Raw genomic sequence first — 14,985 nt, 5'->3', positions numbered from 1 at the left:
AATTGCTTCCTTGCTTTATACCTTTTCAACTTAAGAAAAGTTTCATAGGAACATTCTACTTTCGAATAGCAGGGGAAATCTGTCAGAGAAGCCTCAGGAACTGATAAAACTGTACTCTTTTTCCCATTGCCACCTCTTACTAGCTAATAATCAACACGATCATAGAAAATGCTCAAATCTGAAATGACTTGAATTTTAAAAGTTAAGCTTTTCCGTCAGATCTAAGTAATAAACTCTGAATTTAAACACATTTGTGGTGTATTTGTATCTCCAAAATCAGTTATCTTACCTGGTTTAATTTTTCAGTATGATTCAACCGTGAAGTCTCTACTACATTTGACTTAAAAGTCTTCTCCACATTCAATATTTGCTTCGGTGGTTCCATGTTTGAAGTGGGTTGCGAAAAGCGAGCCTTTGCAATTGGGGAGCCTGTGGAGTACGACCCTTGTTGTTTCATTCTAAAAGGTTGGGTAAACATTTTACCTCCTTTTGTGAATAAAAGAAGAGCAGAGAAATGTTGTCACTAACAATTTCTACTTTATTTTCTGGTGGTTATATATAGGGGCTATTGTGACCTAACTGCCCTCAACTTTGAAATAACAATTAAGGAAAGCAAGCTTATGTTTTTATACTGCCAAATAAAATTTACATACAATGGAAGAGATTCCTCATCTATAGAAGAAAACCAAGAGATCGTTAAGTGTGTTACTGAAAAGGCTGGGGATACCTAAAAACTCCACTTAAGGCCACCTGAATATACTTACAGAGAGGCAGGTTTCCATAGGTAAAAACATAAAAACTGTATCCTGTTTAGGCAGTCAAAAAGTCTCCAAGTAAGGGGTCCACTTAAAACTATGCTTCTCCATGAGAGACTATGGACTATGAGAAACAAACTGAGGGCCTCAGAGGGGAGGGGGGTGGGGGAATGGGATAGACCGGTGATGGGTAGTAAGGAGGGCACATATTGCATGGTGCACTGGGTGTTATACGCAACTAATGAATCATCGAACTTTACATCGGAAACCGGGGATGTACTGTATGGTGACTAACATAATAGAAAAACATTAAAATAATAATAATAATAAAAAATAAAATAAAACTATGCTTCTCAACAAGAAGAAAAAAAAAAAACTATGCTTCTCAAAACGGACAATCACCTCGTAGCATGGGAGCAGGGAAGGGGGATAAAAAGCTCTAGAATAAAGCTATTTTCTTTCAAGATTTGTAGGGAAGGAAATACCACTGGAGAGATATATGTTGATGTACAACACGAACAATTATCACTAGACTTCATTATAGCCTAGTCCTTTACCATGAGATCAAGGTCACACACACACAATAATTGTTTCCAATATATCCTTTTGACAGGAAGAAGGGTCCACAGATGGGAAACATGAACAATCCAGTCAATGGGAAAGAATATCACTCCCCCCATTCAATAAGTTGGCAAATTGCTTTCTACAAGTCTCAGCAAGATGCATCTGTCTCCCTAAGTTTGAGCAACTCAAGGATACTGATACTGTTGATGGTTCGGGGTTACACTAGAACATCACTGGCTCATGCAGTCTTTCCTGACCAGAGCACGTAAACACCCTAGGATATCTTCATCAATTACACTTCCTACCACTGTTTAAGTAATGGTTTCTACACTGGGGACTTTCTCATGGTTTCACCTACATTAATCTAAATACAGATTTTAGAGAAAAAGAAAAAAAATCACTGAAATAGGCATAGAAATTCTCCAAACAGGCTCAGTGTATAGATTCTGTACTGTACCATACAAATGATTACATTGGTCTTCTGAGACTTTGAGACAGTGATTCAGGGATGAAAGGTACAGCATATACAATACAGGGTATTGTAATAATGTTGTAGCTACACTGTGGTGAGCACAGCATATGTACAAAGTTGTCAAATCACTATGTTGTACACCCGAAACTAATGGAACATTGTGTGTCAACTGTACTTCAATACACATATAAATACTTAAAAAACAAAACAAGAGGGACAATGATTGGGTAAGAAAAGCAGTGAACAGTATTAAGAGCAGAATATCAAACCCTGGCTGTAACACTTTTCTAGTAATGCGACTTTGGAAAAGTCATTTAACTTTCCTGAGCTTCCTTTTCCTCATCTCTCAGATTGGATTATTCACCCTTCTGTGGTGTGGCAATGAGAAGCCAAAGTAAAACACTAAATAAGGTGGTTATCATTTTGCAATGCCTGCTATGCTATCAAAGATCTGTGCCAGAAAAATCAGGTGGCAAATGCGACTGACTAGTATTACTTTTTTAAACTCTTCATAGGCCTCATGCTCATTTACAGTGTTCCAGAAAAAGCAGATCTTATGTTTTTATAGTAATAGCTACCACCTATTATAAGCGTACTAAATGCCAGGCACTTTTCAGAGCTCATCTCATTTAATCCTCAGCACAACTCCAAGAGTTAAGTATTATTATTGCTATTCTAGAGAGGAGGAAACTAAGGCTTAGACGTTCTAAGTAACTTGCTCGAGATCACTCAGCCAGCAAGTGGGAGTGCCAGGATGCAACTTCAACAAACTCAGGCAGCTGAGACATTACATACATCCATGGCTGCCATGACTGCTCCAATTCTGCTCACCCACAGCACAGTGACTAATGCTAGCATGCTTACCTGCTGGCCATCCTCTCTGCTTTTCCTCTGATACGCTCTTCTTCAGCATCAACAAAGAACCTGCTCTGGTTTGCTCCACAGAAATGACATCCGAAGCAGCATTAAGCACTTCAAACATAGAGAAGAATCCATACTGCACATACTGGAATGAACGTCCAAATCGTCTGACGAATGCCTTCTCAAAATCAGAAAGGAGAACAGGAGATAACGCCAAAAGGTCTTTCAACTCACTCTTCACAACAGCTGGAAGAATGGGGGGCAGCCTTCCTCGGTAAGGTACTCGCCGACGGGAGCTTGGCCCAGAGCAAACACTGGCCCTTCCCTTCTGCACGGAGTTTCGAACCTTATGGCTGCTCCTCTGTTTTGCAACTAAACTTGCTATTCCTTTGGTGGATTCATCTGGAATGGCTAAGGAGGTGTGAAAAAAGAAATATTTAGGTGAAAACTTAACCCCTTTCTTTATCCTTTGCATCTGTGGTTATATAGACAATTTTTAACTCTCCAAGGAGCTGTGTATCTAGGTAACATAATAAATGTGAACGTTTGGTTCCTCCATTTCTTGTATTTTACAGATGACAACTTGTTAGCTCCTCTACCAGAGGATGAAGACAGAAAGATAACTCCCAGTACTTAGCATTACTGCTGACTGTTGAAATATCTGAAACTCTCAAGATGAACAAATTTCCCTGCAATGTTTGTGTTTCATGAAATTTAAAACATGAGTTCATAATTTAAAAGTCCCATTGTTATGCTTCTCCCAATTTAAGGTGCAATAATCTGAAACCACATGCGAAATGTCGTTTTTGTGAATGCACCTTTTTCTGGGGAAAGATTTCTTGATTTTGCTAAAGCTTTCACTCTTCCCACAACCTCAAAGGTAACCGTGAACCCTCTCCCCCTCAAAATATTAAAATCCCCTCCCTGGGATGCAGGATAAGTACTATAATAATTCCTTGTAAGTTTTCATTTTAATTCTAGTTAAAGCTACAGTGTTCTATTAGTTTCAGGGGTACAATACAGTGATTCAATACTTCCACGCATCACCTGGTGCTCATCAGGAGGGCACTCCTTAATCCCCACCCCCTATTTATTTGCTAGAATAATTCCTTACCAAGTAATAATGATTGCTTAGTTTATAGATCTTAAACCCTAAGCTTACCTTTCAGTATTACAGTACCATCCCCATAGGGGCAGACAGTGACAACATCAGGCATGTCCAACACCAGCTCCATAGTTGACCGATAGCCAAGGATTCGGAGTGGCAAATGGCTGCCAACCATCAAAAGGTACTCCTTTTCCAACTGCTGTGGGGTCAAACCATCTTTGGTGGAAATGAGAAGTGACCTTATTTCTTTCCTCAGGCATTCCTGTACACGCTCTTGTTCAGACATTGCACCCTACCAGATTTAAGGTAGAAACATGGGTTGTGAAAAAAGACAAACCCAAGTTGGGGGGGAGGGGCGCGGTAGGGGTGTTTCAAAAGGATCAGTAGTGGTTCAAAAGGATCAGTAGTGGAACATAAACAACCAAGAAGCGAGTTCCAAAGGTGAGAAAGCAGAAGCAAAAGCGTGAGGGTTCTCTGAAACTCTGCATTTCGCAAAGCCCTCACACAGTTGAAGCTCTAAATCTCAACCTGTGTTGATTAACCTGCACGCCTCTGGAGAAATCACTACCCCTGGCTAACGTATGCGAAGTCCCACGTTCCTGGCTCGTTTTTTCTGCTGAAGCATTAACAAGGGCTTGTTTGGGGTCTTAGTCTACACCGCAGACTTCGCATCAGACAGCACCCTCGTCGACGCTGGGAAAAGGCCGGGGAAGGAGGCAAACGCAATACTGCCTTCCGGCCTGCCGCCGAGCTCGGAGAGGGCTCCACGCGAAGACCTCGCCCCGGCATACCTGCTCCGGCCCACACCGACGGGGAGGCCGCCCGCTTCGTCGTCCCCAAGTCAACGACCTCCTTCTGGCCCGAGCCAAGGGGTCCCCTCCCCGCCCCCAACGTCTCTCCCCCGACAGGCGGTGTGGGGAGCACTCCTTCCCGCGACCCCGAGGCCTGCCCACGCCGCGGGGTGGAAGGCCCGCAGGAGGCAGGCAGGTGGAGCGCCGCCCTCACCCGTGTCGCCCAGGGCGCGGGCGCTGCCGTTGCGGGTCGGGACAGTCGAAGGGGTTCTCCCGCCCGGAGAAGCCGCGCCAAGGCGCCCGCGCACCAGTGCCCAGAGCGGGCGGCGGGCTAAGGGCTCGCGTTCCAACCCCGAGGGCGCGCGGCGGGTGGGGCGGGTGGGACGGTTGGGCGGGGCCGGCCGCTCGGGGGTCGGGGCTGGGGGCCGGCCAGCGCGGAGCCGCCAGGCCAGGCTCTCGGGCAGCGTGGGCTCCCTCGGCGGATCGCCGGCGCCCACCTCCTCCGTCGCGGCTGGGAGACGCGAAGTGGGGCTGCGGTCCGACCACCTCCCTGGCCCGGCAGGGGCGAGGACAAGGGGCCGTCCCGCCCTAGGGATGCGCAGGCGGGAGGGGGAGGGGGCCTTGAGGTTCTGACGTTGGGTGTGCCTCAGAATCACCTGTGGAGCTTATTGAAGTTGGGGGCTGGGGAGGGTACCCTGGTCTGATCCGCAGAGATTCTGATTCAGCAAGCCTAACGCTGTCGGGGTAAAATTACAGGCGATCCTGAAGCTTGGGGGGGAATCACTGCAGAGCCAATGCAACTTGGGCTCCCGGAAGAGAGCGGGTGGGGCGCGGGGAGCTGCTTGAGTGTGAAGCCCCTTCCAGGTGCCACTGGAGACAAACGAACTGGGAAACTAAAAGAACGTAACCTGGGGATGTGTTTACTGGATAGGTAGAACGGGCCAATTTTCTAAAGTCCTTGAAAACCAGAAAACAGTTTAAGAGGTACAGAATAGAGAGGCACGGTATACAGACCTCAAAATATACAGTCTAATTAAAGGAACACGACAAACCAAAACAAATTTGAATTAAGAAGAAAACCTGTGCGCACACCTGTACTTTATTTTCCATCTAAAATTCCATGACATGTAAAATCCAAAAAAGCTTCTAGGAACAAAATGCTCCATCAATGAGCCAGGTATATTGAGAGGTCAGAGAAAAGATTTATGGGTTTATGGCAGAATGGACAAGGCAACAAAAAGGAAAATGATGAGACGTGAAAAATGGATCCAGACATTCCAACATCTGCATGACAAATGTTATAAAAGTAACAAAGAATGGTGGTGAGGTTTGGGAGTTTAAAAAGAAGGAAAATGTCCCAGATGTGACGAAAAACACATTTTCAGATTAAAAGGGCCCACTGAGTCCTTAGAACAACTAATGAAAAAAGATGCCATCCTAGACAAAGCCTAGGAGAAAGGGAGTTTTTATATAGAAAGAGGTTACCTATAAAGCAATGAAAATTAGATTGCCATTGGATTTCTCAATGGAGCAATATCTTCAAAGCTGAAACTGGAATTCTTTACCCAGCCAAATCAGCATTATGTGCAGGAAAAGAAAAGACGTTGTCAGACATGTAGGATTCAGAAAGTTTATCTCTCACTAAGTAACTTGAGAATGACTCCTGCAAAATGAACAATGAATTGAAAAAACAGTATCCCAGATTCTCATCCCCAATTATGACACAACAGCTCACACATATTGAGCACTGACTTGATGCTCTTACAGAGATTATCTAATTTTTTCCCAGTTATTCAGAGACAATTATCATCCCCACTTTAAAGTGAAGAAACTGGTACACAGACATGAACAAAGATAGAACAAAGAGGGGTAGGCAATAAGAACATAAAACTTATGACTGAATCTGAAAGGTACTGGTGCATAATATGAAAAAGGAGATGTTTAAAAAGATATTCTGGAGCTAAATCCCAGATCAGTAACTGCAAACCAAGTGTCAGGGGCTGTTTGAGGTACTTGGGTAAGGAGACCCCATTGGAAGAATAGCTGCAACTGGAGTCCTCACTTGCTTGGGTTTCCAATAACACACTGTCTTTTGTGGTGGCTAACCTGGGAAGTGAATGGGAATGAGGTGGGAATAGTCACACCGGCATCCTTCACACCTTTGATGGTGACACTGACCTCTCCAAGTCTCCTGGTATGTGGTCATGCTTTTGATGTATTATTTTGGCCCTGGCACGGCATTTCCTACCAGAATAGCCCTTGCTCAATGAGTGACTGTGCCAGTGCAGGAATTCTGTCTATTACTGGGATTCCTGTTCCAGCTCTTCACTTGGCAAAGAGCGTACATAACCACAGGATGGGCTCACAGTCCCACCAGCCCTCTCCAAAGTGAACGTGGGCCAGAATTCAACGCATGTATCACCTAACCCCTGTAAGCTCAGAATGTGGATGGCAAACAGTGACATGTGGGGTCCCAGAAATTAGTGTTAGTTTAGAATTAGTAAGTGATAGTCACTGAAAAATGCAGGTACTTCCTTTTCTTCGGAGCAGTTATCCTAAAAGGATCACAACGCCTTTGGGGGAACGCTGGGACAAAGGTTTGCAGGGCTTAGGGCCAGCGTTTCAGCAGCATCCTTAAGAATATCTGGGCTACATTCAACAGGTTTCTGGGTCTGGGATCTGATTTAGTTCTGGGAAGAGGGTGACAAGCCACGTCTCTCATGAGACGCCTCTGTTCCCCAGACTTTGAACTGTGTTTCGTTGGTTTGTTTTTGTTGTTACACAAACCAAAAAGACTTAGTGGGTTATTTGTTGAGTTCATTCCTTGGGATCCTGCCATTAATTAAGCCCAACCGGAGAGCTCTGTGAGTTAGACCAACGTGTTTTCCACCCTGCTGCCTATTATGATGATCAGAGTTGATTCTGCTAATTAGCTGGCTCCAGCTGGCCTCCTCCCAGCCCTGCTTGCATCTGGGAGTGTGTTTCAATTGCAGCTGCTCCTACAGCGTTGCTGCCTTAGAAAATAACCAGTAAAGAGTTATTGTGTTTTTTTAAGGTTCTGCAGCTTTAATATGTGCCTCATGACAGGAATGAGAGGATCTGTAGATAAACAGAGAAGGAGTGGGTGAGTTAAAGCTCATGATAGAACCAATATAGCATTCCTGCCTCCCAAAGGTTTTTTTAACATTATGCTTGATTTGGGACCATTTGATGCCACTGTTCAATTCTAGTTCCCACAGCAATTCCTCCAATCTTTGCCATCCCTCCTACACTTTTTACCCGTTCCTGCCTCACCACTAGAAAATGACTTTGCTTGGACTCCCAGAGACAATGGAGGCTTTCATGTACAGACCTCCTCAACTTCCAACCCAGGCCTCTACACCAGTCCCACTCTCATCTTTCCTCCTGGTCTCACCATCCATCCCACTCTCGAGTCTATCCCCGCAACTCCTCTAGGACCGTGACCTTTGGCTATAATTTTCCAGTCCTGTATATTCAACATCTCCTTACAGACCCCTTTCCTAGAACATAAAATTATGCTCTAATCCTTTTTATCTTACACGACACAGACACAGGGAATGGGAGACAGAAACACACACTCTCTTTTGACCTGCACACCTCTATAACCATTCCTGTGTGGCCAAATCCTTGAATAAACAGTCTACACATTTTTTCCCCACTTTTTATCCACCACTCACTAAGCAAGGAGCCTGCTACTCTGCACAGCTTAAGTTACTTTTACCAAAATCATCAACGACAAATCTTGTAATTGACAAATCTTAAGGACTTTCCAGTCTTTTCATCTTAGATGATCTCTGATGTTTACTCTTGATGTCCCCACCTTTTGTGAAAATCTCTCCTCAGTGGGTTTCTATGCTGCTGCACCAGGCTTGGCTCCCAGCTTTCTGCTCTATTTCCTATTTCTGATATTAAATGCCCATGTACCGCAGGGTCTGTCCTTGACCCTTTTCCTTTTTACTGTTCCCCCTCTTCCTGAGTGACCTTTTTCACTCTCATTGTTTCAGCTTTGGCTGCTGCCTTCCAAAAAACCATGTTCGTTTAAGCAACAGATATCTTCTAGCTCCTACTAAGTTGCAGGCACTGTTCTAGAAGATGGGACTGAAAGAGTGAGGAAAACAAAGTGCCTGTTCTCCTGAACCAAAGACAAGCAAAAGCAGACAAATCTATAACGTCAAGTAATGATAATTGCTCTTAAGAAAAATAAACCAAAGTAAAGGAGTGAGAAGGGGCTGCTTTAAGGGGAGTATTTAGAAAACACTTTTCTTTAACCTCTATGACAATGGTTCTCACGGTGTGATTCCAAAGCACCAGCATAACCTGAAAACTTAGCTATGCCAATTCTCAGGCCTCAGCCCTGGCCTGCTGAATCAGAAACGGTGGCGGGGCAGCGCCGGAGAGTCCAGCAGTGTATTAATAAGCCCTCCAGGTGATTCTGATGCATGCTAAAGTGAGAACCTACACTCTAGAGCAGTTTCCCACCGCATGTGCCACGGATACATCACAGGTGTGAAGTCTAATACTGATCTTCCCAGCCCACCCGGGCAGCTTCAGGGCTGAGGGGAGAGCAGGTGCTGGGAGCCCGACACCCTAAAATAGCCTCCACTCAGATTTTTCAGAGGCAACCAAGTGGGGTCAGCCGCAATGCCCACAGGCACCCAGTATTAACGTAAGGGCCATTCGACACTCACTGATCGGCTGGAGATGCTGGGCGCGGAAGGATCTACTGCCTCAGGGTTGCCTCTGCGGCTGCGGGTCGAAGGTCCCGACCAGGACGCAAAGAGTCTGCGCGGCAGGAAGGGCGGCCCGGGCGGGGGGCGTGGCTCTGCGGGGCCCTCCCCCCGCACTTCCGGCAGCCTCCGCGCGGGCTGCGCCTGCTACTCCTTAAAAGTTTCGTCATTATTCTGAAATATTCCTTACGGAAGAGTGTGACTGGATTTGATATACATTTGCATCATCACAAGAAATGTCAAAATGACATTCGTTGATAAAAGAAAAGATATTTGATTATTTAACGTGGGTAAATTTTCAAATGGTTGTAAAAATAGCTTTAAAAACTTTTTAAGCATTTCACAATGTGTATTGAATTACTGAGTTGTATACCTTAAACATATATAGTTTTTGTCAATTATACCTCAAAACTGGAAAATAAATACATACATAAAAACTTAAAATTCTGTAAACATCGGCTTTCTGGGCTGCTCAGTTGATTAAGCGGCTAACTCTTGGTGTTGGCTCAAGTCGTGATCTCATGGGTCATGAGATGGAGCCCACATGGGGCTTGGTGCTCAGCAGGGAGTCTGCTTGAGATTCTCTCCCTCTGCCCCTCTCCCCCCAAAAATAAATAAATAAATAAATAAATAAATCTTTTTCACAAATAAAGTGTACTTTAATTTTTTTTATTGAGATATAATTGACATATAATATGTTGGTTCCAGGCACACAGCATAAGGATTTGATACCTGTATATATTACAAATGAGCACCACAATAAGTCTTAATAGTTAACATCCATCGCCATATATAGTTTTAAAAAATATTTTTCTTGTAATGAGGACCTTCAGGATCTACTCTCTTGGGTCACCTGGGTGGCTCAGTTGGTTAAGCATCTACCTTTGGCTCAGGTTATGATCCCAGGGTCCTGGGATCTAGCCCTGCATCAGGCTCCCTGTTTCTCCCTTTCCCTTTGCCGTTCCCCGTGCTTGCACATTCTCTCTCTCTCTCAAATAGGTAAGTAAAATCCTTTTTTAAAAAAATCTACTCCCTTATGCAATACAGTACTATTAACTAAAGTCACCATGCTGTACTAAACATTTCCATTATTTATTTATTTTATGACTGGAAGTTTGTAACTTTTGATCCCCTTCACCCATTTCAAGATTCTAGTTTAAAATTGAAAATATTTTTATTAGTATACAAATTTCCTGATATTGAATCCCAAATACTTTGCATTTTATTTTTACTGTGCTTATATATCAAAGATATAATTTTATCACCAAGCCATTTATAGATACCCTCAAATCCTTTCATTTGCCCCAGTATGCTAATCAAATACTATCATTTTCTATGTTTGCATAATGGGCAAAGTTTGGAAACACTGCTCTAGGATCTCGATATCTCTCTCAGCCTCCATCCCTTTCTCTCTCTTCCTCCTCCCTCCATCCCTTCCATAACCCAACACTGAAACAGGTAACATACAAAATAGCATCCTCTAATCATCAAGACAGTATGGCACAAAAACAGATACATAGATCAATGGAACAGAATAGAGAACCCAGAAATGGGCCTTCCACTCTATGGTCAACTTATCTTTGACAAAGCAGGAAAGAATATCCAATGGAACAAAGACAGTCTCTTCAACAAATGGGGTTGGGAAAATTGGACAGCCACATGCAGAAGAATGGAACTGGACCATTTCCTTACACCACACACAAAAATAGACTCAAAATGGATGAAAGACCTCAATGTGAGACAGGAATCCATCAAAATCCTGTCAGGCAGGAGAACACAGGCAGCAACCTCTTCGACCTCGGCCACAGCAACTCTGGCTAGACAGGTCTCCAAAGGCAAGGGAAACAAGGGCAAAAATGAACTATTGGAACTTCATCAAGATAAAAAGCTTTTGCACAGCAAAGGAAACAGTCAACAAAACCAAAAGACAACCTACAGAATGGGAGAAGATATTTGCAAATGACATATCAGATAAAGGACTAGTATTCAAAAATCTATAAAGAACTTATCAAACTCAATCACCCAAGGAACAAATAATCCAATCAAGAAATGGGCAGAAGACATGAACAGACATTTCTGCAAAGAAGACATCCAAACGGCCAACAGATATGTGAAATACATGTGGCATCAGGAAAATACAAATCAAAACCACAATGAGATACCACCTCACACCAGTCAGAACGGCTAAAATTAACAAGTCAGGCAACGACAGATGTTGGCGAGGATGTGGAGAAAGGGGACCCCTCCTATGCTGTTGGTGGGAATGCAAGCTGGTGCAGCCACTCTGGAAAACAGTATGGAGGGTCCTCAAAAAGTTGAAAATAGAGCTACCCTACAACCCAGCTAATTGCACTACTTGGTATTTACCCCAAAGATACAAATGTAGTGATTTGATGGGGCACCTGCACACTAATGTTTATAGCAGCAATGTCCACAATAGCCAAACTATGGAGAGAACCCAGATGTCCATCAACAGATGAATGGATAAAGAAGATGTGGTATACATATACAATGGAATATTACGCAGCCATCAAAAAAGTGAAATTTTGCCATTTGCAATGACATGGATGGAACTAGAGGATATTATGCTAAGTGAAATAAGTCAATCAGACAAAGACAATTATCATATGATCTCACTGATACGTGGAATGTGAGAAACAAGGCAGAGGATCATAGAGGAAGACAGGAAAAAATGAAACAAGACGAAACCCAAGAGGGGGACAAACCATAAGAGACTCTTAGTCTTAGGAAACAAACTGAGGGTTGCTGGAGTGGAGGGGGGTGGGAGGAATGGGATGGCTAGGTGAAGGATGTTGGTGTGTGTTGTGGTGAGCACTGTGTAGTGAGTGGGACTAATGAATCACAGACCTGTACCCCTGAAACAATTAATACATTATACATTAATTTAAAAAATCATCTAAAAATGAAAAAAAATAAGGTCTACTAAGAAACAAGCAAAAAAATACCCCCCCAAAAAAATAGCATCCTCAGGGTCACACAAGCCACCAGAAATAGGAAATGAATCGTTTGTGATGGGAACAAATTCTAAATTAAAGTCTAATGGAGCCAAAGTTGCTCGAGATCACTTTTCCACGTGCTACGTTTTCTTTCAGTGGTTCTCTGTCTTCCCTCCCACTTGGCAATCAGGAAAACCTCCTGATTTGATAGGGAAGATTACATACAATCAAGGAATAGCCTTATCCCAGAAAGGCCTGGTAGGCAGTAGGATAGGGCTGAGGTAAAGGAAGTATGGAGTGGTTAGCTGAGGTCAGCTCTGCTCTTGACTATAGTGTCAAAACCTAAGGACACGGGGCCTAGGATCAGGCCATCTGACTTTTTTTTTTTTTTCTTCCCTGATCAGCTTTTTAAGTCCTAAAGGAAAGAGCCAAGAGGGCCCTTAATGCCTACAAAGCATCTAACTCAACTGGCCAAGGTAGAAGACCAGTTAGGGGTTAGGGCCCAAAGCTCAAGCCAGCAATAGAGCACATTGGTAGGAGAGTCTACGCTCATGTGTCTTGAGGACCCAGCAGAGGAGGCTCCTGCCCCAGTCAGCAGTGGTGAAAGGTGAGGGTCTTGGTCACCATCTGTCCTGAGCTTCAGCTCTAAACATCCGAGTGCCTACTGTGCACTTTCAGACATATATTATGGACACTGCTAGCTCCATATGTCTGACACTGAACTTACTGTGCCTACCTACCTTTAAAGAAAAGCTCGTTCTTCCCTTGTATCCCCTCAGTGGGACGTCAGCCCCACTCACCCCGTCACTTGGACCAGACAGTACTGGGAGTCATCACATTTCCATCGAAACATAACTCATACCCCCCCTCACCGGGATTATTGACAGAGTCTCCTCACCAGTCTCTCTACCCCCATCCTCTGCCCACTTCGATTCACCTTCGATCCTGTCTACAAAGTCACTTTTCAAAATTGCCAATCTGGCCATATTATTCCTTGCTTATAAAGCTTTGATAGTGTCTTTTGCCTATAACATAAAATCCAAATTCTCTTATATGGTATAAAAGGCTTTACATTTCTTGGGCCACCTACTTCTCTGGTCTCCTCTTTTGCCAATTTCTCAACGACCCGACACATATGAAGTCCTACCTCCTGTACTGGCCCCCTGGTGGAAGTCTCAGTTCTTGAAGCCCACCTGAGGATCACCTACCCATCTCTGGAGGTGGCTCAAACTAGGTCTCCTCTGACTCCACACAAATAGAATTACCCCCTCCTCCGTGTCCTCACGGTGCCATACAGATCAGTGGTACCCAACCGGAAGCAATTTTGTCCCTGTTGGACACCTGGCAATGTCTGGAGACATTTTTGGTCATTGAAACTGAGAGTTTCACTTTATCGCACCTGATTACACATCTGTTTCTCCCTGTTAGACTATCAACTCCTCAAGGGCAGGCACCATACCTCACCTTTACGTCCTCAGAGGTAAGCAGGGCTAAACACATAGCAGGTGCTCCCTAAGTATCTTTGAAGTGAATTAATGAGAGAAAAGTCAAGTCAGTCTTATCTCACCACTGTGCCTAACAAGCCAACAACTGCATTTCCGGGCAGAGAAGGTGGGAACATAGATGCGCAACATCAGTATAGTTAGGGGAGTGGGTCTGGCAGACGCCTACAATTATGACCAACTGCTGGGCCAATAAAGGTCAAAATAGCCACCTTCCTCATGTTCTGTCTCCTCACCACCTCCCTCATTAACCCATGTGGTCACCAAATTCTGTTGCTTCTCTACCTGAGAAATAGCTCCCGCACCCTGGCCATGCCCACAGCCAAAGCCCACGGCCAGCTCCCAGCAGCACCACTTTTCTGTGCCGTCTTGCTTGGCCTCTCTGACATCTACAAATTGAGAAAGTCACATTAAGTCCCTGTAGTTTCTTCCAGCTCTAAAATGATAAGATTTGCAACTTTAGTGACGACGAATTACAGATTTTCCGTTAAATAATTCACACGTCAATATTCCTTCCATTTATCCATATGGATATAAAATTTCAAAACACTAAATAGAAATAATTTTAATTTAGAAAGCCTTGAAACCACCTATGACCTTTTGTCTTGGAAACAAACTCAAAAGTCAACAACTGTAATTGGTCCTCCCTACCTAGTAACTCCCTCACAGATGCCAGTCTCGTGACATCCAAACAAGGAGTAAAGTAGTAAGAGTACAAAAATGTGTACATGTACTTTCAACAAAGGGATGAGCAATACTTTCAATTAAAAAGGAATCTAAAAAGAAAACAGCAACCTCATTGTATGTACAGCCAGCTAGGGACTCATTCTGCTATCTCAGCACTCCCCAGCCCCTCCACCTTTCAGAAATGCTGGGCTGACCTTTTTTCCATTGAATTTTCTCAGATATCATCATTGCCATCCATAATCCCGACAGCCTTGTGTTATAAGCAGGCGCTTGTATTACTGCTATGTGTGGATACAGAAAATGAAGCAGATTATGTAACTTATCCCTGGTCCCACAGCAAAGGAGATTGAGAAGAAGCACCCAACACGCACTCCAATGCCAAGTAGGACCTTTTCCTCATCAGTTTTTCTCCTGCAAGAAATCCCTCTACCTTTGGGGCACCTGGGTGGCGCAGCGGTTAAGCGTCTGCCTTCAGCTCAGGGCGTGATCCCGGCGTTATGGGGCTCCCGGCGTTATGGGATTGAGCCCCGCGTCAGGCTC

General features: G+C 44.1%; 1 protein-coding gene across 1 annotated transcript in view; it reads right to left on the bottom strand.

Annotated features, from left to right (window-relative positions):
* Positions 1 to 4,046, bottom strand: part of TDRD5 (tudor domain containing 5) — a 100,097-nt gene extending 96,051 nt beyond the window's left edge. The window contains exons 1-3 of the mRNA XM_057315572.1: positions 3,815 to 4,046; positions 2,656 to 3,063; positions 290 to 486 (exon numbers count right to left, since the gene is read on the bottom strand). Coding sequence (XP_057171555.1) covers positions 290 to 486; positions 2,656 to 3,063; positions 3,815 to 4,046 — 837 coding nt within the window. The remainder of the gene's footprint in view (positions 1 to 289; positions 487 to 2,655; positions 3,064 to 3,814) is intronic.
* Between the last annotated feature and the right edge of the window lie 10,939 nt (positions 4,047 to 14,985).

The sequence above is a fragment of the Ursus arctos genome, unplaced genomic scaffold (assembly GCF_023065955.2).
Source record: "Ursus arctos isolate Adak ecotype North America unplaced genomic scaffold, UrsArc2.0 scaffold_2, whole genome shotgun sequence".
In the NCBI taxonomy this organism is placed as follows: domain Eukaryota; kingdom Metazoa; phylum Chordata; class Mammalia; order Carnivora; family Ursidae; genus Ursus; species Ursus arctos.
This window is presented reverse-complemented; position numbering and strand designations above follow the sequence as displayed.